The 26,775-nt window shown below is 35.7% G+C and overlaps 1 protein-coding gene across 1 annotated transcript; it reads left to right on the top strand.

Annotated features, from left to right (window-relative positions):
• The first annotated feature begins 3,969 nt into the window (after positions 1-3,969).
• LOC100368459 (polycystin-1-like protein 2) lies at positions 3,970-14,807 on the top strand. The gene is made up of 13 exons (XM_085502072.1): positions 3,970-4,152; positions 4,392-4,785; positions 5,407-5,660; positions 6,493-6,720; positions 7,183-7,284; positions 8,366-8,481; positions 8,779-8,944; positions 9,058-9,330; positions 9,955-10,116; positions 10,217-10,567; positions 10,974-11,351; positions 11,624-11,795; positions 12,004-14,807. The coding sequence occupies exons 1-13, from the start codon at positions 4,003-4,005 to the stop codon at positions 13,437-13,439; spliced, it is 4,182 nt and encodes a 1,393-aa protein (XP_085358198.1). The 5' UTR covers positions 3,970-4,002; the 3' UTR covers positions 13,440-14,807.
• The last annotated feature ends 11,968 nt before the right edge of the window (positions 14,808-26,775 follow it).

The raw sequence follows: 26,775 nt of genomic DNA on the forward strand, positions 1-26,775 counted from the left end.
TTACCAGACAATAGGATGTATATTGCAATATGTGCATATTTTTAAAACACTCTATTTGAATTATTAATTCCAGAGGATGACTATGAATCCACTTATGGAGAATACGGAACTACCACTGCCAGCTCAACTGCCCAGGTAAGAACATCGTTGAACATCGAATGTGTCGTGTTGGGTTATATGGACTATTTGGAAATTAATTCCACGCATAAACAATGTATAATTTGCAGTGGTGATACGTTTTGCTAATGAATGCTTTGTTTTTCCTATAGGCCTCGGAAGCCTACCAAAACAATGAAGTGAATAAAAACAAAAGGGCGTATGTGAGTATATGGTATAGCAACAATTGTCACACGAAGCATATGTAATATATTTATGTAAACAATGTATTCGAGTGTGATGATTTCAACTTACTCATTGGATTTGAGTGTTCAAACCACAGTCAGCTGGCGCACACGTGATAATAACATAAATACGATATTTACTATATGGGGGCCGCCATCTTGATTGACGCATAAAACTAAATAAGAGACAAGTTGTGAAACGCGTTTTTCAGATTCCTATAAATCATGACAAAAGTACCAATCTTTCACAAAAATACCAGGGTATTTGAAACCGAAATTTTCATCTAAGCGTTAGGCCGTCGCTGATTGGCTGCTGGGCTGGAATGCCAATTTTTAGTTTTAAATACCCCAGGAAAGTGTTCTAGGTTCTTTGCGTAATTAGGTGTTCGTATGCAAGAGATTTTTCACACAAAAACGACGAATTAGGCCGTATTTTGTTATCGGTTGGCTTAATATAACCCCAACGGACCGTATTTTTGTGAAAGATTTGTATTTTTGTCATGATTTGTAGGAATCTGAAAAACGCGTTTCACAACTTGTCTCTTATTTAGTTGTATGCGTCATTCAAGATGGCGGCCCCCATATAGTAAATATCGTATTTATTTTATTATCACGTGTGCGCCAGCTGACTGTGGTTCAAACGACAATTGTCATGAGTTGTGTGATTACCTGGCGTTGTCAAGTATGAATGGACCGTTATAATGTATTAGTACGGCTACTAGAACGCCAACGGTAATTAACGGCCTGTTTGGAGTCGAAGTACCAGTACGCCAGAGTTGCCGTACTAAAACGAATTTGGAGAGATTTAGGTTTTTTTTTTTTGCACCTCCCTCACGGGTTTTTTGCTGTAAAAATAACACCTGATTCATTGTAAACCACATGTCGATTTCAACCACAAACCAACTCCATGTACTATTTTTAAATAGTGGGAAGTATGTTGTGCTCTTTATTTGAGCCATTTGAGAACAACCTAGGTCTGAAAACAGTTTCCTATTAGATACGTATTGTTGAAAACAAAGAACCGCGACTTGCACACAGTCTCTGTTTTTTGGTTTTTTTTGCTTTTTTTATTTCGCGGTAACCCAGATTTCGCCATTTATACACTCACTTATTTTATTTTATTGAAAAAAAACACCAAAAAAGAAAACCAAAAAAACAAGTGACTGTATGCAAGTCTACAAAGAATCTCGTAAACGGGCACTATTTCGAACTAAGAAAATATACTTTACTATCTAAATGTTGTGAAGAAAACAATAGCAACGAGCCATAAGGTAGTGTTACTAGTGTTCAATTTCCGTGGTTACCTGGCGTAACCATCATAATATAATCATCCAAACATGGATAGGTAGTGAATATGTATTACATTAACTACAACATTGATAATGTCTGTGACTCATAACTTGTAGATTATACAGGTATTTCAACATATTGTATGTTAAAGTGAGAATATAACCGTATTTTTAACAGATACGAAGTGCACTGCTAGAGACCACGTCACAAAGTAGTTTGGACTCTATGCAAGATTTACAGTTAGTATCTAGCACCACTACTTTCATCACTGACAGAACCGACGAACTATCCCATAATGCACTTGTAAGTACAAAAGATAAAACATTATACTTACAAATAAATCTCTTAACAATAAACCTTCACGTTGAAATCACTGGAATATATAAATAGTATTGTGCATTTCATCTATAGCGGCGTAAATTGTATATTACTGACATAGGCACATTATTATACACTTAGTCAAACCCTGATGTAGTAATTGCAATAAAAGTATTCCATCATTATGACTGATATTCTCCTATATTATACATCTGCCACCGTAACGCCATAAGTTACAGCGTGTCGATATTGCACTGGGTATTTTCATCGATTGCACGCGTAAGCGTCCTCTAACAATAAAATCAAACATGGCAGCCCCCAGGGTTTGACCGGACCCCATGCAAAGCACTTCGCTCCATCTTTTCTAAACTTTTTTGTATTTCGGCATTCCCAAGATGTATCTATGGGAGGAAAATATGTATATTAATAAGGTTATTATTATTCCAGCGGACAGCTACTAACATTGTGGTCAAAATGGCTAACGTATTTGATGAACTGTCCTCTGATTCCGATCACGAATCAATGGAAATCGCAGCAGGAGGTATTATTGGTACTATAGGCAATATCTTCCAGGTGTGTATGTGTTACTCGCGATTACATTAACATGGTAATATGTACGGTAGACATTTAATTCCTGAAAGTGTAAAGATTTGATGTCTTGAAATAACAATATGTGGTTTGCATTACAGGGTGTGTATAACAGTATGCATTCTCCGTTATATGTCATGGATTCGTTTGAGGAAGGTGTAATGATTGGAACAGAATCATTTCAGAGTACTTTGCAAGATGTTGACTCCTATACCCGTAAGTAATGCAATATATGAACACATTGATATCCAGCTCTACTGAGTGAGTAAATGGAATTTATAGAACTAGTAATTAAATAAGTTTATAGTTATTCCACGTGCCAGGTTTGCATTGCAAAAATCATTATGAATTTGCACTGACTTTGGTTCACTCGGGTCTGACATACTTGTAAATAACCTGTATATGTTATATAATAGCGTTTGTCACCATTATTAGTGGTACTAAAAATAGAACTGACGTAATCATAGAACGCGGTACATGGCGCGAACGAGATGAAACACATGTTCAATATCATCTACGTTACTTTGCTGTGATTTTCGACGATTTATTCTGAATTGCAACGAAGTTTATTGCCTGAAAAAAAACATCAGTATATTATTCAAATGTCAAAACAGTTATAAATACATCCGTGCGTGACTATACTTGTATAATTTATTCACAGAAGGAAGTACAACAGAAGACTCAGTGAAACAGAATAAGGTAAACAAACAATGTTATTATAGTGACTTAACATGATATGCTATTATTGCACGGTATATGTAATAAGTGATATCAGGCGAAAATAAAGAAAAATCGTAATTTGTAGTAACTGCCATCGATGCTTATTGATAATCGCCAGAAATATTACCCTTCCGTCAAGTTTTTTCCGAAATAAACTTTCAGTCGATATTATAACAAGCTAGTGTCATTGTATCATTCGAGTAAGTGTTTTTATCCAGTGCGAAATTCTCGTATCGCTGCATTAAAAACTAGACGCACGATATTATCTAGTGATATGAAGTCTTTAGTATAGAGGTCTCGTGGCATTTTTATTCATGTAAAGGGAAATTTTCTACAAAATGATATGAAAATAATACTTTGTATGCCCGCAAGCTCGTCTCATAAATATGAATTCATTATATATTTTTTTATTGATCAGTCTATCTTGTCTTAATAACAACTGTTCGTGTTTCGGGAAATGGCATTTTCAAAATTCAACTATGTCAATTGCGTTAGGATGCAATCAACATTTCAATATTGGTTTGTAATTGTCGCCAATAAACAGCACATAAACTAAACACTACTGTTGTAGCAATGATTTGCTGAGAACTGCGTTTCAATTCATCAAATTCTGATAGCTGTGGTGTTTTATCTCCAGGCAAGGGATACGGTGATTGAAGTAGAACACACCATGACGCTAATGACTACTTCACTTCTGCGCAACAAACTACCGGGAGAGACGGCAACAACGATAGAGACTCCGACGATGAGTCTTCAGCTTCAACGAAATGTTCCTAATGATCTTGCCAATAAAACATTCAGCATTGGTAAGGGTGCTTTCAAAGTTCCACCGTGGTGTGCCATTAACAACAGCCCAGGTCAGGATTGCAACAGTGACCAGACGGTGGATTTAGAAGTAGGTATTGCAAACGTTTGGGTGGTTATTTTCGAGTTGCTATTAATCAAAATGACCTCAGAAATAATGCCTTTCAGATACATTATTGTCATGATTGAATTATATCAGCGTCGCCCTAGACCCAATCTCATGAAATGATAAATTACCATGAACCACCATAGTATCTTTTTCGACCTTTAGAAACCTATTGAATACGCTATGCTTTTTTGACAGTTTCTCTACTATATATGTTTTTACAGCTGTATACGATGCCAAATAACCCGTATGTCTTTGGTGGAGATAATAGCGACAGAGTGTCTGAACACAGTGGTGTAATGGTGCTCAATTATCGAAACATTAGTGGCGACGAAATCCCCTTGCTTAACACTGCCGAGCACATTGAGATCACCGTTCCTAGACCGACGACTACATTGACTGAGCCGCAATATCACTTCCCAGAACCAGAAGAAGGATCGTCAATGGTATTTCATCAATTCAACGTCTCTGATATCGATTCGGAAGTGTCGATATCAATCAGTATCGTGCCGGATGACTTGACAACACGATATGCGGTGTATCTTCGATACAATGAAAGACCCACAGCTGAACTATACGATCGTAAATTTTTCATACCTACCGATCTGCGTTCTAACGGTAAGTATTAATAAACATGGCTACCATCAGGGTTTGATCGTACTTTTTTGGATTTCGGCATCCCATGATGTATCCTTGGAAGGGAAAGATGTATAATAATAAGGCTATTACGAAGATACCTCAAAGTATGCACTTAGACAGTACGCCGTCGCATCGACCTGCGATGCGCGCGTCGTTAGTCCCATTGTACTGTATTCATGCATACTTTGAGGTATCTTCGTAACACAGTCAGCTGGCGAACACGTGAGAATAAAATAAATGCGATTGGTATTTTTGTCTAGATTTGGAGGAATCTGAAAAACGCGTTTCACAACTTGTCTCTTATTTAGTGTTATGCTGCATTCAAGATGGCGGCCCCATATAGTAAATATTGTAGTTATTTTATTATCACGTGTGTGCCAGCTGATTGTGCTTCGTAATTAATACTAATAATTATTATAATCCCACCCTATTTCACCATGTAAACATCAAATAATCAATATATTGATTACGTCGGCATTTATATGTAGTGCATTTAGCAAGAAATCGAATATAATATCATATATGGTGCAATTTACTCGACAAAGAGTCAATCATTATATTTTTATATTTCCATCAATTAAAATTATTTTCATATTCCAGGTGTTCGTACAGAGTTTGATGAAAATGTTTATCAATATTTTATCGATAATGAATATGTTGGTTCCAACGTTGGGCAGTATTATCTTGGATTGAGTGAATTGGACCCTGAAAGCAGATCATATACAGCATTCATATCAGGTGGAAACGTCGGTATTCCATTCACAGGTTTCTCTGGAAACTATTCATTATTGGTCTCTTTTTCTGGATGTCTTTACTTGACTGATGAACATTTGTGGTCTTCTCTTGGATGTCGGGTACGTGAAATATCTAGTACGCTAATTGACTTATTTAAGAAAGTTGCTATCATTCACATCAAATAATCGATTGTTTTTAAGTTACAGTTACAAAAGATCGACATACACACAAGGTTACTTGTTCGGACTTCCTCATTTTTATATAGGAGGGAAAATGCCAATCTTTGCTTTAACAAAACATTTGAGAAAATATAAGTGGTACTTGTGATATTTTAGAATTAGGGATATTAACATCCATAACTTAATTGTCTTGGATCGGCGTTTATTTGACTCAACATCACATAGCTTGAATAAACATACACATATCAGCTTATCGTCCTATTCACAAATTGATTACAAATGTTCGATTGCTTACACGACAGACTGCGACTTATTTTTAAATTTAAAGCGGGGGAGTCATCACCCGCGCATGCGTCAGATGGCCATAGCGTGTCATTGTTTACCAACCCATGAGCCCTTGCGTTTTTAGCGTGTGTTGTTATCGTCGGTTGGGACTCAATTCCCGCGCGTGCGCAGGTGACGACCCTTCCACTTTAACTGTAAGAAACATCTCAACTTTAATAGGCAAATTAAACCGACATTATATATTATGTTTAAATATTTGTTATCATTATTATTTATTAAATCGCTATCTATAATATTATAAATTGTATGTGTAATATTATATGATTTATTTATTTATTTATTTATTTATTTATTTATTTATTTATTTATTTATTTATTTATTTATTTATTTATTTATTTATTTATTTATTTATTTATTTATTTATTTATTTATTTATGTATTTATGTATTTATGTATTTATTTATTTATTTATTTATTTATTCGTAGGTTGATTCTACAACTAATTTGAAAGAAACCGTCTGCTTGTGTAATCATTTAACCAGTTTCAGCAGTGCGTGGGTAATTCCACCCAACGATATTGACTTTGATTATGTTTTTGCCAACATGGACTTCTATAAAAATCCTACAATATACGTGGTAATTATATGCGTATTCATACTTTATTTCATTGGCCTTATATGGGCAAGACGAAAGGACAGGTCAGACCTATTACTGGTAAGTCGAATTAATTATTTGATATGAATATATTTCATTGTCATTTTGCGTTGCTATTTTGTCTGCTTCTACTATTGTATACTGTATATGTGATATGGCCCATTGAATAGTTTTTGTCTCACTCCCATACCAAATGGGTTTTTAATGACCTGATTGTTCGATATAATTTGAAATTATGCAAAAACATAACCCTTTTGACAACTTGGCGACACATTTTTAGCGGTGGCAATTTGTTATCAGAAGACTGTGTTCAAAGATGGCGTTTCTGTGTGCAAATGAGCACAGAGTTAGATGTATTTATGACGACAAATACCTGCGAAATGAATAAATGATAATAAATAGAACTTCATTTCAAGTTCGTGTGATATCGAATTTATTAAACTCGTGTAGTTCCATATGGTCTTCGCTTTGACAAAGCAATACAATGCGACCTTGTATAATATCATAATGTATTGGTTTTAGATTGGCGTGGCGCCATTACTAGACAATGAACCTAACGACAAGTATCTATATGAGGTGGTGGTGTTCACTGGACGCAGGAAAGGTGGTGGAACAGACTCAAAGGTATATGATCCGTCATTTTTATCCCTAATCTGACCAAGTCAATGTAAAAGTACATAGAGCTGGCAAGATTAAAATTGTTACATGTATGTTATGTCCTTCTTGGTTTGGCTTTAGGGGTCTCTCTAGAACTTGTCTCTCTGGAAAATTTGAAAAATTCATTCATAGTGGGTATTTTGAAATTGCGACCCGGCTGAGAACCGTCATAATATTAAACAATTTAACGTGCTCTATGCTATGGTTATGATCATAAACCTACGAAATAATGTAGCGCTTATTCATATTTAGCTGTGGACGATTATTTTAGTTTTGAAATTCATGAATGACAATATTTCGATGGATGACTCTTTGCCCCATATAGCGCTAACCTGTACTCCACAAAAAAGTCACGACTATACTCATAAATTACACATTTGTAAGTTTTCGAACATCGATGACCTAGTTTTTCTTTTGTTTCTACATATAATTATAACTCTCTGAGTGTATGTATTTCTATTGTATTATACCAACTCCATTTTAAAGGCCATGCTTAGACACAGAAATCAAGGCATCAAAACTATTTTCAAATGTGATACTGCATCTGCATACAGTAATTACAGATACACCGTATAGTGGTGCAAATTCCCGTATTTCGGCGTTGCGAGGTACATTTGAGTAGTTTTTTGTTAGCGATAACGTTTGTATACGTAGAATTGTCTCAATTGATTGCTGCTGCTGTTTATAATATATTTAAACTTGAACAAAGACGAAGTTAAACAATTTAGGTTGCACGTATTGTACACAGCATAAATGTATAAATATAGTAATTGAATAACTGATACCATGATGATAGTATCAAAATATCTGTGAACACCCTCCATTCTTTATTGTGTTTATTCTGATGTTTGGGCATTACAAAATATTGACATTAGAATGAAAAGAAATCAAAATTCATCTAGGGCGATACAGATTTAATTTATAAGACTGTTTCAACACTAAAACTATATTACATGTCACTACACATTGCTAATACTACACTATTGTCTTCGGCATTTGTATGTTTTGTTTGTTCATTCTGTCTGTACTCTGATTATTATTTAATTAGGTGGGATTCATACTATCAGGTGACAACGATGAGACTGATGTACGGATGTTGAGCGATGAACAGCGTAAAATCCTGAGACGCGGAGCTGTAGATTCATTTTTGATGGCAGTGCCAGGGTAAATATCTAATGTAACACGTCGAAATGTTTCTACTGATTAGTGTGGATTGCATACAATGCTTTACACCAGTGACATCAATCAGATATCAGTGTCGATTACTTAGCTCCATAAAAAACATGTATAATTAATGCAGAACTGGTTATGTTGTATTATTCCCAAAATCCACTGATTAACGTCACCTAAACACAATCTATTCCATAAGTCTGGTGTACTGAAGAGCCGTCTTTTAACACGTGACTGAAATGATGTATACATGTTTTTGGTCTAATCAAACTGTTCTCACTTCAATCGCAGACCTCTTGGTACATTAAACTACATGCGTATATGGCACGATAATTCCGGTAAAGGGGAAATGCAGAGTTGGTATCTCAATTATATTGCTATACGTGACGTTCAAACCGGGGAAAGGTTCTATTTTATTGCTAATCAGTGGTTCTCTGTCGTTGAAGATGACGGCCAGGTATGTAATCACACACCGTGAGAGGTACATGACTGAAATAAAATGAGACTCAGACTTTTTAACAAAAACTCGTTTCAGCCTGTCATGGTAATTTTTCTATTCGCATACCACAGATTGATAGAACCATAGCTGTTGCAGGCAAAGAGCAGATGCAAAGCTTTGATCACGTGTTCTCGAGCACAACAAGAAAGAACCTCGACGACGGTCATATATGGTTCTCTATCTTTGCCCGTCCACCACGAAGTCGATTTACAAGATGCCAACGGATATCGTGTTGTGCGATGGCGCTGTGGCTCGAGATGCTGGTGAATATTATGTGGTATGGCATTGTGCCACAGACGGGAGAGTCACTAGATATTGGACCATTTAGTTTGTCACCAGCACAAGTAAGAATATATGTTTAGTTTTATATTTCTAGTTTTGATTATATTTTGTGACATGCTACATATATCACATACAATACAGGTGAGAATTAACTAATGAATATGCTCGCAATTCATTATAGACATCCTAACCAATAGGAATCAACAATCATAGCCAGTAAAGTGAAATTCCTATTGTCTCAACACAACACAGCTTAACACAATGCTCAAAATACAATTCTGACATATATATTACGACATGTGTATAAAATACTATGATTATCTAGAATAACAAAACAAATGTTGCTGTAATAGAGTACGATTGGCAAATAATGACGATTTTTGATTATGGAAGAGAAAAACAATCTGTTCTCTGGTTAAAAAGATATACACTGGTATTTGATAATCGGCTTTAAAATTGACTAGATCATAATGATGAGAATTAATTGTTATATAAAACTATGAATCATGTCACGACAATTGATTCCGGATATGGAATGCGTAATTCCCACCAGCTAGAAATGTATGTATTAAATACAGGACAATTAGTAATCTGAAATGTGTTCAAGGTTTTCATGTGATGTAAATATTACAGTGATATGCCAATTGGTGTTATTGATTTAATGTATTTTTGTCCTCAACTTTCAGATCAGTATAGGCGTGCAGGCCAATCTAATAGTATTTCCAATCAGCTTATTGGTCATTCAAATATTTCGGAAAGCAAGGCCCAAGACAAAACGCAAATCAAGGATTGAGATAGCTAAGGATCAATTAGCACAGAAACGGAATGATATTGATCGTAGTAGCATGGTAAGCATTTATAGATATTTATTTTAATTTGTATATGATCAATAGTAATGTTTATATTATTACTATATTATTTTGAATTTGCATTTATTATTTATATTAGGTTTCTCCATCTCATATTGAAGTGAAACCAAACAATGATAAAATGTGCTTATTGGATGACGCCGAGAAGATCGACACCGATAGATTCATGAGTATAGACGCAATGGTGCAATCTGAGGATAATAGAAAGAGGCAAAATAACGAGAAAAAGAAGAAAAAGAAGAAGAAACCTTTCAGTTTTCCGCATTGGTGTATCTACCTTGCCTGGTTTTTGATTTTCTTATCAATAGCTGTGGCTGTTACTTTTGTGTTATTCTACGCCGTGCAAATGGGAGACCGAGAAACTAGGCAGTGGTTCACTTCACTCTGTATATCCTTCTTAACTGCCATCTTTTTAACTCAGCCAATCAAGGTAAGCATAACCTATACAAAATATGTGAATTACTACCTGATGCAATACAGACGAGAACACGTAATTAGTAATATTTGTTTTTATACTCCATGTTGATAAATGAGCTGTGTTTTCATTTAATGAAACAAATTATGCGATACGCATGTGTACTGGTCGTTTTAGTATGTGCAATCACATCACTGCACATGCGTATTAGTCGAACTGATAATATTGTGTGTCCTGCAAACACAGCATTTTTAGTTAATGACAAATCATGCATTTCGATTTTTTCTACAATGTTAGTCCATATTGCATTTTAATGTATAAATAGCGAATGTAAGTATAGCTTCGGTTTTTGATAAATTGTGAATATATCTCTATTCAACATATATGATATGTGATATATGATGTTGTTATTTACATACAGGTTATCTTAATCGGTATCTTTGTTGCACTGATACTTAAAACTCCTAATGCAGATGAAGAGGATGATGCTGGAGACGATGAAGAGGAATACGAATTAGCAGATGATGAAGAATGGCTACACAACAAACCGTCGAACTATAAACGCGAACGAAAGTTGGCATACAAGCCACCCGATCCCGCCATACTTGAGGCGGCCAGGGAAAATAGAATTAAAGAGATAAAAATGTACTCAATAATCCGAGAAATCATATTTTATGTGTTGTTCTTATGGATTCTCTTGGTAATCAGCTACGGCAACAGGGACAGCAAAGCCTTTCCGTATATGAACAACCTGATAACAATGTTCGTTAAGGAAGATATTAAAGGCAACTTTCTCCATGTAAGTAGGTGTATCACATGTATAATGTTGAGGCAACCCATTTGTCAGTATTTTATACTAATCATCATTATCAACCTCGTCATCATTCTTGTGGGCATCATTCTATGTACATTTGGTACAGAATATTTGGCAGGGATTAGATGGTTTGTTAGTTTGTTCAGGTGTGTTATATATTAATATGAACACGAACGTGTTTGTCAGCCGTTTTAGCAATACATTTTTGTTGTTATAAACATATGTTTTTTTAGCAAACACTGTATTCTTCTGTACAGGTGTCAACTAAACACAAGTTCTGGTCATATGCTCACGATGTTCTTGTTCCTGGGTTATTTGCTGATGAATGGTACAATGGCGACCCTGCTTTAGACCAAGAACACTTTTTATCAGATCGAGTGTCTCATATTTTGGGATATCCTGTCATCAGGCAACTAAGGATCAAACCAGGTATGTGTAATCAATAATAACATGCATCAACATGACACAGGAACAGACATGGGTATTCACGTTGATGTTTTGTGCATTATAAAATGCTGATGGAACATCTGGAATTAATGAAATACACTGAAAATGATTTGTTTTTTGTATGCCTAGCCAATATTGTAAAATTGTAAATTCAGCTCTGTCTCTAAATTCCATTGTTATTGTTTCACAGGCCGATGTAATGTTCCTGCCGAAGTTGCCCAAACAGTTTCAGAATGCAATGAGGAATATGGTTTTACAGATGAAGAGAAAAGGAACTTTCGTGTCAGCTGGGCTGAACCAGATCCGAATACTACCGTGCCAGAATATATATATACCAGTGCCAGTGAACTTGATGGGTATCCATATCTTGGGCGGCATGCCTTTTACTGGGGAGGTGGATATATTGCTCGATTAACTGGTAGCAAAACGGATATGCATGATCTGCTGTATAGGTTGGAAGCTGAAAAATGGATCGATAAGTACACCCGGGCGGTCTTCATTGAGTTTTCAACTTACAATGCACAGGCAAATCTGTTTGCTATGGTTGTTTTACTCATGGAGATCCTACCAACGGGCGGAGGTTATCCATTATATCGTATAGATTGCTTAAATCTTCTCAATTATTACACAGGATTTGCACTGTTTCAGGTAATCTGTGAAGGAACTTTCTTTGCTTTTGTCTTGTATTTTCTCTTCAAAGAGCTTAATGCAATAAGACAGCAGAAGAAAAAATACTTCAAGGGATTCTGGAACTGGATTGAATTGACAATAGTGTCTTTCTCCATAGCTGCAATCGTAATTTACTTCTATCGTTTCATTGTCACAAACCAAATAATCACCAAGTTTAACGAATCCGGTGGTACTGCCTACATTAAATTACAATACGTGGCTTACTGGAATGAACTTCTGGGTTACATGCTTGGAGTGGTAGTGTTCCTCGCCAACTTAAAGTTCCTCAAATTGCTGCGCTTCAATAAACGAATGTCGTTGTTGTCATCTACCCTCCGTGCAGCGTCCAAGGACATCATTTCATACTTTTTCATGTTTGCGATTGTCTTCTTGGCCTTTGCTGAAGCGTTCTACTTGATTTTCACAAGAACTGTCTTTGACTTTGCCGACTTCGTCTACACGTTGGAAACCCTTTTCGGCACCATGTTGGGTAAGTTCAAATGGAGATCTATGGTCGAAGCTAGCAGTGTGCTTGGGCCAGTTCTCTTCTTCTTCTTTGTCCTTACCATAACCTTCATCCTAATCAACATGTTCCTAACCATCCTCAATGAAAGCTTTGGCGATGTAATGCGTGATCTAGCTAAGCAATCAAATGAATTCGAAATGGTGGATTTCATGTTGAACCGCTTTAAGCTGTGGACAGGTGTCGGTATGCCAAAACCAAAGCCACAATCGCCTTTAGTACCCAACAATAAAGTGAACACTAAATGCAAGTCGCTGGAAGAAACCATCGAATCGTTTCCTGACAAGGTAGACCAGCTGCTCGAATCCGTCACAAAGATGTATTTTAACCCTAGCGACCCGTCGTTTGATACATATGCCAATACCTTCAACTATCAACAAATTTTAGTGAAGGATTCCAATATTAAGCAAGACAATATAAAATACAAATACTAACCTGTTGGACAAGCCTACATTATAACTACTACATATTATAACTATAACAATAACGTGTTTAATCATGAATATTAGGGTACGTTTTGTGGCCGTAACGTATGTTTTGTATTTATTTTGTTTTGTACAGAGTATTTATTGTGAACCAATACACTCACATTAAGAAATATTGATCACTGTAACGGTCGCTATGTGTATATGTATTTCTGAATAATATTTGCCCTGAATGCCGTCCTTTAAATTCTTTATTATAACTACTCCAAATAATAAAATCTGGTGCCTTTGTTAGAAGTTGAGTAATTGATATCGATGCTCAGTTGTTCTGACCAACGTTTGAGGTTGTCTCAAGCGTTCATTAGATTAGATTTTATCAATAAATTATGTAAATGTTTATTCCTTACAACCTGCAGTCATTTACATCTGCATCTGCGTTTATTTTTGAATGATCTGTATTTTACATGTTACTTTTAAAGAGGCAGTGGCTCTATACGAGGCTGATGTAATACAAAATGTGACATGATCCCCACGGATTGAGTCATCGTCTTTCGTTCAAATCGGTTGAGTGAAAAGTGTCATACAAAATTATTACGCATGCGCACACTATTATTAAGTGGCAATGTAATCTCTGAAGTTCGATTGACAAAATTAGATTTCTGAAGACCTGATGCAACCCCGCAGTCATCTTTTGTCACTTGCAGGTGTGTTATTATATACAGTCGTCATATAGCGTGTATTCTATGCTTTCAGTGTCTACATTTCGACGATAGTACTACATATTGACACTAATGACACAGGAAATGTTTCATTAAATCGGAGAGAAAAATAAGTTACAGCTATTTCCGCTTTAAGTAACTCGGTAACCATAAAAAAGAGCATCGATTTATGGAATATTTTGAATCCTACAGTGTACAATACTATTTAAATTTACACTTACTCATAGAAGCATTGTATGTTCATATCTTCTAGACGTAAGTATTGTGACATTCTTCCAATGAACAATCAAGAACCTGTTTTCAAAGCCCAAATGAAAGAATGATTGATTAATTGGTTATTAACAATTAGTAATTAACATACATGTTTATGTCATATAAGTATAAACAAATATACATTGTATATTTAAAGACTCACCTTTGAAATTATGAACAAATGTTTTAGAATTCACAGTATTTGCATTCGAGATTTGAAAGCTTTACATTTCAGTGGAAAAGTGTGAACTTTCATATTGTTATTTTTGATCCATACATTGTCACGATGTTATAATATCTGCCCTCAAAACAAGTACGTAGACTTGTAACATTATATTTGTCACTTCACTTGCATACATGTTTGAAAAGCAGTTTATGTTAATAAATAGTGTCTGTACATAGCTTAGGCCGCCTCTGTTGTGATTTAATGTCGAAGTTATCGTAAGAATGTGTATTGAAATTCTATAGAAGTATCTTAAACTCTAGCTTCTATAAAAATTCTGTAAAATATGCTACAGAAGTTAAATACACGGTTTACTTAGGCAGCATTCAAGTTCATCATCCAAAGCGACATGGTTACATATAGTTATAATTCACAGACAAAAGTGTTGACCATACCAGTGTAACTGAATTCTTATATATAAAAAGAGAAATTATTTTGACAGTCTATAAATATAAACTTGGGTGAATTGGGTGAAATAGTGAAATAAAAAGGTGTTAGATTACTCCGCGAAATTTAATTTATTCGTAATAGGTCTTGTCAGACGAGATTCCACATTCAGATGCAATCAATCCAACAATTCCCACATTACATATTGTTTCTGTTAACAATTAATATTACATCATTAATATTAAATAGGTGTTGCCGCTGACTAAAACGCACAAATGTGTTATGTCTGAGATATTACTAGTGTTTGATACTGAGTGCTAATGAAATCAACAGATTAACTGAAACGCTATTTCGGCAGAAGTGTACTGCACTTCTAATCATGGTAACTATATTATAGTTTGTAATTGAATGAAACGTTATAGTACACAGTACAAGGAAAATGTTGTTCAACAAACACATTCATGTAGTGGTTACACCTTCCAGGGTAATATCCGTTCACAGACGTTTTCTCCAACACCGACATTAATGGAAACAAGAACAGATGTGAATACCATAATTGTCAAATAATATTATATGTTCACAACATAATATTATTTAAAAATTAAATGTAACATGAAAAGTTACCAAAAGCACACGTATAATAAATCATGTCAAAAAAGTTCGTTATCAAGTTGCAAAGAAAATGCTGCCAATAAAAGTTTGGTGCTGTCATGGATATATCTGTTTCGGATGTAACGTGTTATATCGAAATATACTATGGTGACAATGATATCATCATCAGTCATACAGAGGAAAAACATCACAGATATATACCAATTATGTACAACAGGATACATGCCTTGAATTGACGTACACATGGGGAACCTGATCAAAAACCACTGAGCATTTATGTCATGTGATGCAGCCAAAGTATCCTCATTTCATTTTAATAAGTTGTGTTCGTATTACTGCCGTTATCATGCTTGTTATTAAGTTCTAGATTGGCAATGGCAATCTCATCATCGGTTCTAACTGCATTCGTATTATCTGTGATATGGTAAAATTATTGTCAGTTTATTGACAATACTGTAGAATTTCTTTTGATTAGAGCACATGTTTTTGGCGATACAAGCATGCATACACCCCCCCCCTCCACACACACTCATTTGCCTGAATTTAGGTTGTTGATGCGAGATTGATACTATGGTTAAATTATTCGGTGTACATATTGTTAGAATAGAACTTGGTACGTTGCCCCGGATCAGACAGATCAAGGGGCAAAACAACTACACATTTTTAGTGAATGATATATAAATTAATGATAGGCCTTTGCATGATTACTTGATTTCTAAATTAAACAAATAGAACAGGGTGAACTCACATAGATCATACTACAAGCACATTTTGTTGACAGAAGAACAACGGCAAACAATCCACCATACAGATAACAATCAACAAAACAAACTACAAGAACAAAACAAAACACGTAAGATTTATACCACACAACATAGTGAAATCAATAAGAGAAAGATATATAGACTGGTGTCAGATGTTTCAGCGATCAGTAAGCACATCTTGCTTTACATGAGGTATCCGCCATATAGTATTAGCATCATAATGGTTTCGGTAAGAGGTCCATACCAGGGAAGTGGCATTGATGCCATCTGGAATTATCTGTTTAACAGTGTTATAATATGTAACCTCAAGCTCATTATATCTGCCTTAAAATCGTTTGAATGTCAAATCTTGTCGTTCTCTACAAAAGCCTTTGTTTTAAGTGGAGATGAAAAAACAACAACGTCTCTTTGAAGTATATTGGTATGGACTACAAAATCGTTTTTATCGTCTGGTGGAATGCCGGTTAAAGTCGAATTCAAAGCACAAATATAATCAGAATTATATGGACAGATTATGTAATATCAGATTCAGGTAGATGTATATAACTGAAACACTCTATAGAACTATTATTAGCCTTTTTGGTGGATACCTATACATTATCAGTGTAAAGTAATTGTAATTGCCCCTCTTTGACATTAAACGAAATTCATGTTAATGATTATAAATATAGCTTTGTATTTGTATAGGTATTGTATGAAGTTTTAATAGTTGTTTGTCTATAAATAGAATTATTCAATTTCCAGTAATGTGTGGTATAAGGCACTCATAGGAATGCAAGTTACAAACATATTGTTAGAAGCGTTGCCAGACAACAACATATCCATTGTTAGAAGCGTTGCCAGACAACAACATATCCATTGTTAGAAGCGTTGCCAGACAACAACATATCCATTGTTAGAAGCGTTGCCAGACAACAACATATCCATTGTTAGAAGCGTTGCCAGACAACAACATATCCATTGTTAGAAGCGTTGCCAGACAACAACATATCCATTGTTAGAAGCGTTGCCAGACAACAACATATCCATTGTTAGAAGCGTTGCCAGACAACAACATATCCATTGTTAGAAGCGTTGCCAGACAACAACATATCCATTGTTAGAAGCGTTGCCAGACAACAACATATCCATTGTGGAGGTCAGACAAAAATTTGAGTGCGTCAGGATCTTTAAATACATACTTTAGTTCTTTTCCGGTTTTTTTTTGTTAATACTTTTCTCAAGTTAGAGGTTTTGTTGCTTCCATGGAATGTATGGATGGGGATAATTAGATGACAACCACAAAGCAGTATTTAGGAAATAGTGTATTTAAGGTAGAGATGCAGGTTTGTGGGCACTTGGGAGTGATTTTTTTTTTTGCTTTTTATTATCCAAACAGTCTTGGCTATAGACTGTTAAAACATACATAGTGGAACATACTCAAAAGACGATTTTAAAATATAGATAACAGATGCAAACATTCTCTCTTTTGAATGCTTAGCAAGATTTAGCAAGGCTGTACATAAATAATAAAAAAGAAACATGGTGAAAAAAAGAAATGACGGGATCTCCATAATATGCACTATATTTAACTTTTTACAAAACGATAATACATTTAAATTTGGAACTGTTACAGCCATTTTAATTGTGAGCATTAGCAAACTTCATACTGAGTGAATTGTTATGCAAATTAGCAATTATCTCAGCTTTTTTAGTGCACATCCCATAACTAATAATATAGCTCCTAGACACTTTACCCTTTTGTTTTGAAATATTCACAAATGATTGACAATGTGTTTATCTTCAAAGCAACTAGTCTGGGTGTTAATTTATACATAAACTTGAAGTAGTGAAATTTGAGTTGCTGCCCTGCAAAATTGACAACTGGTAGACAGTTTTCAAGACGGCACTTTCTTCATAGTAAACAGATGTACCCGTAAACCAATGTTGACAGGAAACAGAAGCATGGTTTAGAAGCTATTATTTTTTAAATCAATTTTGACCAAAAGAGCACATTTTTGTATATATTTCAAACTACAGTGTCCATGAAAAAAAACACATATAGTTTTGTGGACAAGGGAGGTCATCTTGGTTTCCTAATTAACTAATTAAAATACCTGTCAGGTAAACTGCACCTGCACTCTACCTTAAGAAGAAACTAAGTTAGTGGTGAAGTTAAGTAGAGACTACATGACTTATGAAGAAACAGGGTGGACTAGTGAAATCAGTAAGGGACTGGGATAGGCTAGTGAAATTACAAAAGAACAGGATGGACTAGTGAAATCAGTAAGGGTCTGGGATGGGCTAGTGAAATTACAAAAGAACAGGATGGACTAGTGAAATCAGTAAGGGTCTGGGATGGGCTAGTGAAATTACAAAAGAACAGGATGGACTAGTGAAATCAGTAAGGGACTGGGATGGGCTAGTGAAATTACAAAAGAACAGGATGGGCTAGTGAAATCAGTAAGGGTCTGGGATGGGCAAGTGAAATTACAAAAGAACAGGATGGACTAGTGAAATCAGTAAGGGTCTGGGATGGGCTAGTGAAATTACAAAAGAACAGGATGGACTAGTGAAATCAGTAAGGGACTGGGATGGGCTAGTGAATTTACAAAAGAACAGGATGGACTAGTGAAATATGTAAGGGTCTGGGATGGGCTAGTGAAATTACAAAAGAACAGGATGGACTAGTGAAATCAGTAAGGGTCTGGGATGGGCGAGTGAAATTACAAAAGAACAGGATGGACTAGTGAAATCAGTGAGGGACTGGGATGGGCTAGTGAAATTACAAAAGAACAGGATGGACTAGTGAAATCAGTAAGGAACTGGGATGGGCTAGTGAAATTACAAAAGAACAGGATGGACTAGTGAAATCAGTAAGGGACTGGGATGGGCTAGTGAAATTACAAAAGAACAGGATGGACTAGTGAAATCAGTAAGGGACTGGGATGGGCTAGTGAAATTACAATAGAACAGGATGGGCTAGTGAAATCAGTAAGGGTCTGGGATGGGCTAGTGAAATTACAAAAGAACAGGATGGACTAGTGAAATCAGTAAGGGTCTGGGATGGGCTAGTGAAATTACAAAAGAACAGGATGGACTAGTGAAATCAGTAAGGGACTGGGATGGGCTAGTGAAATTACAAAAGAACAGGATGGACTAGTGAAATCAGTAAGGGTCTGGGATGGGCTAGTGAAATTACAAAAGAACAGGATGGACTAGTGAAATCAGTAAGGGTCTGGGATGGGCTAGTGAAATTACAAAAGAACAGGATGGACTAGTGAAATCAGTGAGGGACTGGGATGGGCTAGTGAAATTACAAAAGAACAGGATGGACTAGTAAAATCAGTAAGGAACTAGGATGGGCTAGTGAAATTACAAAAGAACAGAATGGACTAGTGAAATCAGTAAGGAACTGGGATGGGCTAGTGAAATTACAAAAGAACTAATTGACTAGTGAAATCAGTAAGGAACTGGGATGGGCTAGTGAAATTACAAAAGAACAGGATGGACTATTGAAGTCAGTAAGGAACTGGGATGGGCTAGTGAAATTACAAAAGAACAGGATGGACTAGTGAAATCAGTAAGGGACTGGGATGGGCTAGAGAAATTACAAAAAAACAGGATGGACTAGTGAAATCAGTAAGGGACTAGGATGGGCTAGTGAAATTACAAAAGAACAGGATGGACTAGTGAAATCAGTAAGGAACTGGGATGGGCTAGTGAAATTACAAAAGAACAGAATGGACTAGTGAAATCAGTAAGGGACTGGGATGGGCTAGTGAAATTACAAAAGAACAGGATGGACTAGTGAAATCAGTAAGGGACTGGGATGGGCTAGTGAAGTTACAAAAGAACGGGATGGACTAGTGAAATCAGTAAGGAACTGGGATGGGCTAGTGAAACTACAAAAGAACAGGATGGACTATTGAAATCAGTGAGGAACTGGGATGGGCTAGTGAAATTACAAAAGAACAGGATGGACTAGTGAAATCAGTAAGGGACTGGGATGGGCTAGTGAAATTACAAAAGAACAGGATGGACTAGTGAAATCAGTAAGGGACTGGGATGGGCTAGTGAAATTACAAAAGAACAGGATGGACTAGTGAAATCAGTAAGGGACTGGGATGGGCTAGTGAAATTACAAAAGAACAGGATGGACTGGGATGGGCTAGTGAAATTACAAAAGAACAGGATGGACTAGTGAAATCAGTAAGGAACCGGGATGGACTAGTAAAATTACAAAAGAACAGGATGGACTAGTGAAATCAGTAAGGGACTGGGATGGGCTAGTGAAATTACAAAAGAACAGGATGGACAAGTGAATTCAGTAAGGGACTGGGATGGGCTAGTGAAATTACAAAAGAACAGGATGGACTAGTGAAATCAGTAAGGGACTGGGATGGGCTAGTGAAATTACAAAAGAACAGGATGGACTAGTGAAATCAATAAGGGACTGAGATGGGCTAGTAAAATTACAAAAAAAACAGGATAAACTAGTGAAATCAGTAAGGGACTTTGATGGGCTAGTGAAATTACAAAAGAACAGGGTGGACTAGTGAAATCAGTAAGGGACTGGGATGGGCTAGTAAAATTACAAAAGAACAGGATGGACTAGTGAAATCAGTAAGGGAAAGTTAAGAAAGGACTGAATGGATTAGTGGAGTTAAAAAGGGACAGGATGAATAGTGACGTTAAACTGAGACAGGGTGGACTAGTGAAGTTAGGAAGGGACTGGATGGACTAGTGGAGTTAAAAGAGGACAGGGTGGACTAGTGAAGTTAAGTAACAACTGGGTGGACAGGATGGACTAGTGAAGTTAAAAAGGGACAAGGTGGACTAGTGAAGTTAAAAAGGGACAGGGTGAACTAGTGAAGTTCAGAAGGGACCGGATGGACTAGTGAAGTTAAGAAGGGACAGGATGGAGTAGTGAAGTTAAAAAAGGACGGGGTGGACTAGTGAATTTAAGAAGGAACAGGATGAACTAGTGAATTTAAGAAGGAACAGGATGGACTAGTGAAGTTAAACAGAGACAGGGTGGACTAGTGAAGTTAAGAAGGGACTGGATGGATTAGTTGAGTTAAAAGGGAACAGTGTGTACCAGTGAAGTTAAGTTAGAACCGGGTGGACAGGATGGACTAGTGAAGTTAAAAAGGGACGGTGGACCAGTGAAGTTAAAAAAGGACAGGGTTAACTAGTGAAGTTAAAAAGGGACAGGTGAACCATCCTGCGTAACAAGGGTCACGCGCCATCCTGCGGTAACCCTTGCCACCATAGGCGTTCGCTGGTTCCCGGCGTCCTTTGCGAATGGCAGGTAGGACGCAGGCATTGACGCTGCAGTTCGGCGTCTTCTTGTGCTGGGACAGCGCTTCCGGTGACGACACAACGGGACGCAGGTAACTAGTAATCGCCATATTGTTCCATTTGGGCCGGTTTTCTGGCCGGAAGGAACGCGACTGGGTGACGTAATTTGAAAACATTCCAAGTTCCGTTTTGCGTAAACGTGTCTGTAATGCTACAACAAAGCCATGCTCATACATACTGCCTGCTTAGATTTACAGATTTGATATGTTCTGTGCAAATTTATAACAAAAGAAACAATTCTTTTTATTCGCCCAACTTTCGAAAGCAAAAGGAAACCCCTGAACGGCCACGAGCGTAAGCGCTGACGTCAGGTAACTAAGGGAAATGGAACAAGCAACGAGAAAGTGATGTACCAATCAGAATGCCAGAACCGTTACTAGTTACCGGCCTCTTGTGGCTTGGTACGCCATGACATTTGAGGCGGGAACCAGCCAACCACAGGCGGCGATTTTATCAAGAATTGTGATAAATTAATGCGTTCTTATATTAATTGAACTGGAAAAAGTATCAAAATGATTCAAATACTTTATAAAGTAGTTGGTTTAAATAAATATAGTAAAAGTATTATGTTTTACTGTGCTGTGTGGCTATTTTGATAAAGGACTACATTTTTGTGGATTGATTACAAGGCGTAAATAGTTCCCCCCCCCCCCCGGGAGATTTTAAAATGGCAGCCTCCGATCCGATTGTGAAATCATGATCCCCAATATACAGGTAAGTGTTAATTCGGAGAACTTTACCATTATTTATTCAGCACAGATACTATTCGGGTGTTCAAGCCGTAGATTGTGTGTGTTAATCTTTAGACAACTAATAAATTTATTTGTTGTCTGAGGTTTATCATCGGTTGCTAGGTCGTTCTTCTATAGTAAAATTAATCGTCACCGTTGTGTTGCTGTTCACTGCTCTGTGGTTATGGAATGCTCCCTATTAAATAAAATTTACACAGAAAAGGAAAACAAATTACTAGTGGTGGTCGGTGAGTCACGGTTTTTAGTAACAAGCGATATAAATAGTGTATATGCTATGCTTTCAAAGTCCACATTTTGGCGATGGCCGCAATGCCATCAGTCCACATTTTGGCGATGGCCGCAATGCCATCAGTCCACATTTTGGCGATGGCCGCAATGCCAGTCTATAGCTGCTACATGTATGTCATTCTAATGTTAGTGGGCAAAATAACTTTCACAGTTTCTAGTTGTTGCTTGTGCTTACATTTTCAAATTTTTCCGTTACAAGTACCATTTTCCATATATTGTATTTTGACTCATTTGGTTTTTTTCGCAGAGTAAAAACTTTTTTTAAAGAGATGAACACACAACTGACTTTTTTATTATGGTTCTTTTCATGGCATTGAGTGGTACTCTGACTGCTGTACAGCTGGACTAGTAACCACAGTTACTACAGCTACAAAATATTGCTAAGAATTCTCCTGGCATGCAAGAGAATATAATAATGTATTGCACAACAATATATGTTGTCTGTGTTTGGATTCACAAAAGAGCAGTGCTCCCCAGGTATGTGCTGCACTAATTGTCTTTAAGTCAACTGCCATATTTTAAGTGCACCTTCGATATAATCGTATCGGTGTTAAATTTGTAACACCTCTTTTACTGTACTTTACTCCATGAGAAACTCCTGATAAATTCAAATCTAATACCATATTTGCTCTATTAGAAGCGCATACATATGTGTAAATAAATAAGTTTTGTCTATTGTTTTTGTCTATATGTGATTCTATTGAAGATGCACTTTTGACAGAGCTAATACAGTAAATGTTGTTCACAATTAGTAGGTCAAGTATGATAAGACCAATTTAAAGGGTAGTAATTTTCAGTGTGTGAACAAATATTAAAATTTTCAACAGATATTAGTCTGCATTGGTGTAAGGCTGAATTTCAACAGCAATTTACATGTTATATAGTTATCTGTATTAATTACACTTTGCATATCAAAACAAGTGCGGTTGCAACGAGGACAAGGGTCACATGACCAATAATGGTACAAGTATTGATTTAACGTAGAAGCCTACTCAGCATTTTTTGAGAAATTTGGTCATAAATCGCATGACAGTGTTCATTGGTTTATTATGTAAAATCGTGGAGCTATTGTCCTGTGGCACCATAAAATAGCATTCTTTTGTGTGAACAGTGTTGTATTTTGAGAAACTTGTCCTAATATTATTCAAAAATTGCTATTTTTAGAACAATTCCATAGAGCGCAATATTAAGCAAAAGTTGCATTTTTCATCACTTTTTAAAACCCAGATATTTTAAAAAAATCAGGAAAACAAAAGGTACCCCCTCATAAACAATATATTATTTTTTTTAGCCGATGTAAATAGCCTACAATTTGAGGTATGGCATAATATCTGTCATAGAAACCTATGATAAAAGCACTATAATACTGCCAAAATGGCCACTATTCACTAAAATACATCCATGATTTTCTCGATAATTAACCTGAAAATATTCTTATATTGCTTAGAAGTACAATTTATTAAAAAATAGATAAATTCTGGGTATTTGAAATCATGAGTAGACTTCTATCTTAAGGGTTGGGAGGGTCAAGGTTTACACTTGAACAAGTGCCTACATTTGGACAACAGTAGTATTTCAAATCATTCATTTGTTAGACTATCATAATAAAATTTATTTTTATAGTGTATACATGTAATAGAATCCCATTATCCATTCATTAATAAATTAATAATACCACACATTTGCATCAATCAATGTGCTTTTACTTTATAATCACATTAGCAATAACTTATAAACCTGTTAGTATTCAAATTAATTCAACAATTTCTCCTTTACAGAATATATATAAATAAGTGCATGTACACAATTTAAAAATGTTTTCTCAACATGGAAGAGGTCTGTATATCCATAGTCCTTGGTAACCTTTATTAGTCCCCAAATATCAAAAAACTTATTTATAATCCCAAGGTTACAAGTTGTGATTGAATTGTATTTTTATTGTAATGATGGTAATTAATAAAGATTGTAATCCTATGTGAAACTTGTCATTGTGTTAAAATTTGTTTTATACTTATACATATATAATACAATGTTTGAGGTCACTTAAAACCTATTCGTTGTTTAGTTGAATGTTACTATTACTGTCTGAGACTGCGCATTACATGAAGGAAAACTAATCAGCACGATAATTGTATTTCAATCATAAATTACTCCAGTGTCTACCCAATTTTGCTTTAAAAGAGTCCACTGTTGGTGCTAAAACAACACTGCTGGGTAAAGTGCTCCAAATATTTACAACTTTATTACTGAAAAGTAAGATTTCTGACATCCAGACGTGACCAAATTTAAAGTCATGGCCTCTAGTTATAGATGTTTTACTATAAATGCTCACTGACTGGACATGCATCACGATTATGAGGCTACACAGGGGACTTTGTACAATAACCATATGACTAAGAAAACAATTTAGCACTCTAACTTTAAATTTCATTATCATGCAAAGAAACAATTTGTATAAAAGATAGTAAAAAAATACACTAATAAAACCTATGGTTTGAAAAAAAATGGTAAAACATGAGATATTGATCACTGTGAATATTGCCTAATTGTACTTGTATCAGAATTGACTATCATTTTAGCAAGCAATTCCAGTTTTCAATCTTGACACGAGTAATGCCACTATGAAATGGTGATGAATTAATTCCTTTCAATCAATAGCATGATTGTGCAAGGGTTTTCATAAATGTCCTTAACTCTTGTTGTACTTGTGTACCTCAAGGTAAAGCTTCTTCTGGAACTACGTAGATACATATGTCTACTGGATTTACAGGGAATGGATAGTGTTTTATTAAAATTAACACAGAATGACATACTGCATCTGCTGCCTCTGTTGCACAACCCATGGCTTGTGTAGATTTATTTTGGCCTAGCTGGTGGATTAGCGTCTTGGCATTACACACTCCATACTCCTGTCTCAAATCATGTATAACAACAACAAAATTTAGTTTTTGACAATGTAGAAAAGTAATTATTAATTGAATTAAAAATTTAACTGTTTTTACGAAAACCAACAAATTATCCGCAATCATGAGTTCAGATATGACATTTCTTAATATTGCTCCATCAATTGCATAACAAAATACTATTAAAAACAAAATAAGGAAATCTTATCTAAATACGATTCTAAGATGGCCATTATGTTATCAGCTTTGGGTCTACGGCTTCCGAGCCGTAAAATAATAATCCAGCATAATAATGATGTAAAATAATAATCCAGCAGTCGAAAAACTAAAACAGTGAATGATGGTCGTGCTTTCGCTTGTTTACATTTCTGTGTTTATGTAAATGTAGTTCAGGGTTCAGTGCGCGGAGGAAGATGCGCAGTAACTGTGCGCACAAGTTATGGTTAAAAGAAATAAGAAGGTTTAATAAACTTCTTGTTGATCTTATATATGATGGAATATCATTAGACGAGTAATTTCTTATGCAAAAAAAATCCCCAAACTTTAAACCTTGGGAGTTATTTATCAAAATCTACCACTTGGTGGCGCCCTATACCCAGTTGTAGAAATTGGCAACATACACACTCAGCATAACACCAAATTAGATGGTAGGCAATGAATATAAGCCTGATTATTAGATGCAGTACTGTAAAGTATAATGTTCTCATTCACCACAAACAAGTACAGACCAACATTTGGCATGATTAGTAATTTTAATTAATTTCATAAAATAATACATAGAATTATGACAATTAAAGGTAGTTTATCACTATAATTATAAAAAAAAAAATTCTACTGAATCAAAAGTCTCAATTCATCAGCTCATTATTTCTCCAATTAATTAAAAACAAAAAAACAATTCCATGGTATCTGCATTTAGGCCGGAGACCTGTGACGGGCAACCTTGGATATACCAAAACACAACAGTGGTTTGATTTACCATGGCCACACATGGAATTTGCTCTACATAAAAAGCTTAATCAAATCTTATGTGAAAAAAATTAGTTCAAAGAAACAATTTTATGATTTAAAAATAAATAAAAATATGCAAACCAGAAAAGGG

The sequence above is a fragment of the Saccoglossus kowalevskii genome, chromosome 8 (genome assembly GCF_978046115.1).
Source record: "Saccoglossus kowalevskii chromosome 8, keSacKowa6.1, whole genome shotgun sequence".
Classification (NCBI taxonomy): domain Eukaryota; kingdom Metazoa; phylum Hemichordata; class Enteropneusta; family Harrimaniidae; genus Saccoglossus; species Saccoglossus kowalevskii.

Coding starts and splice junctions, on each gene's coding strand:
- LOC100368459 (XM_085502072.1), top strand. CDS start 4,003: ATGAGTCTTCAGCTTCAACGAAATGTTCCTAATGATCTTGCCAATAAA. Junction 4,786..5,406: donor TACCGATCTGCGTTCTAACG/GTAAGTATTAAT, acceptor TTCATATTCCAG/GTGTTCGTACAGAGTTTGAT. Junction 11,796..12,003: donor GCAACTAAGGATCAAACCAG/GTATGTGTAATC, acceptor ATTGTTTCACAG/GCCGATGTAATGTTCCTGCC.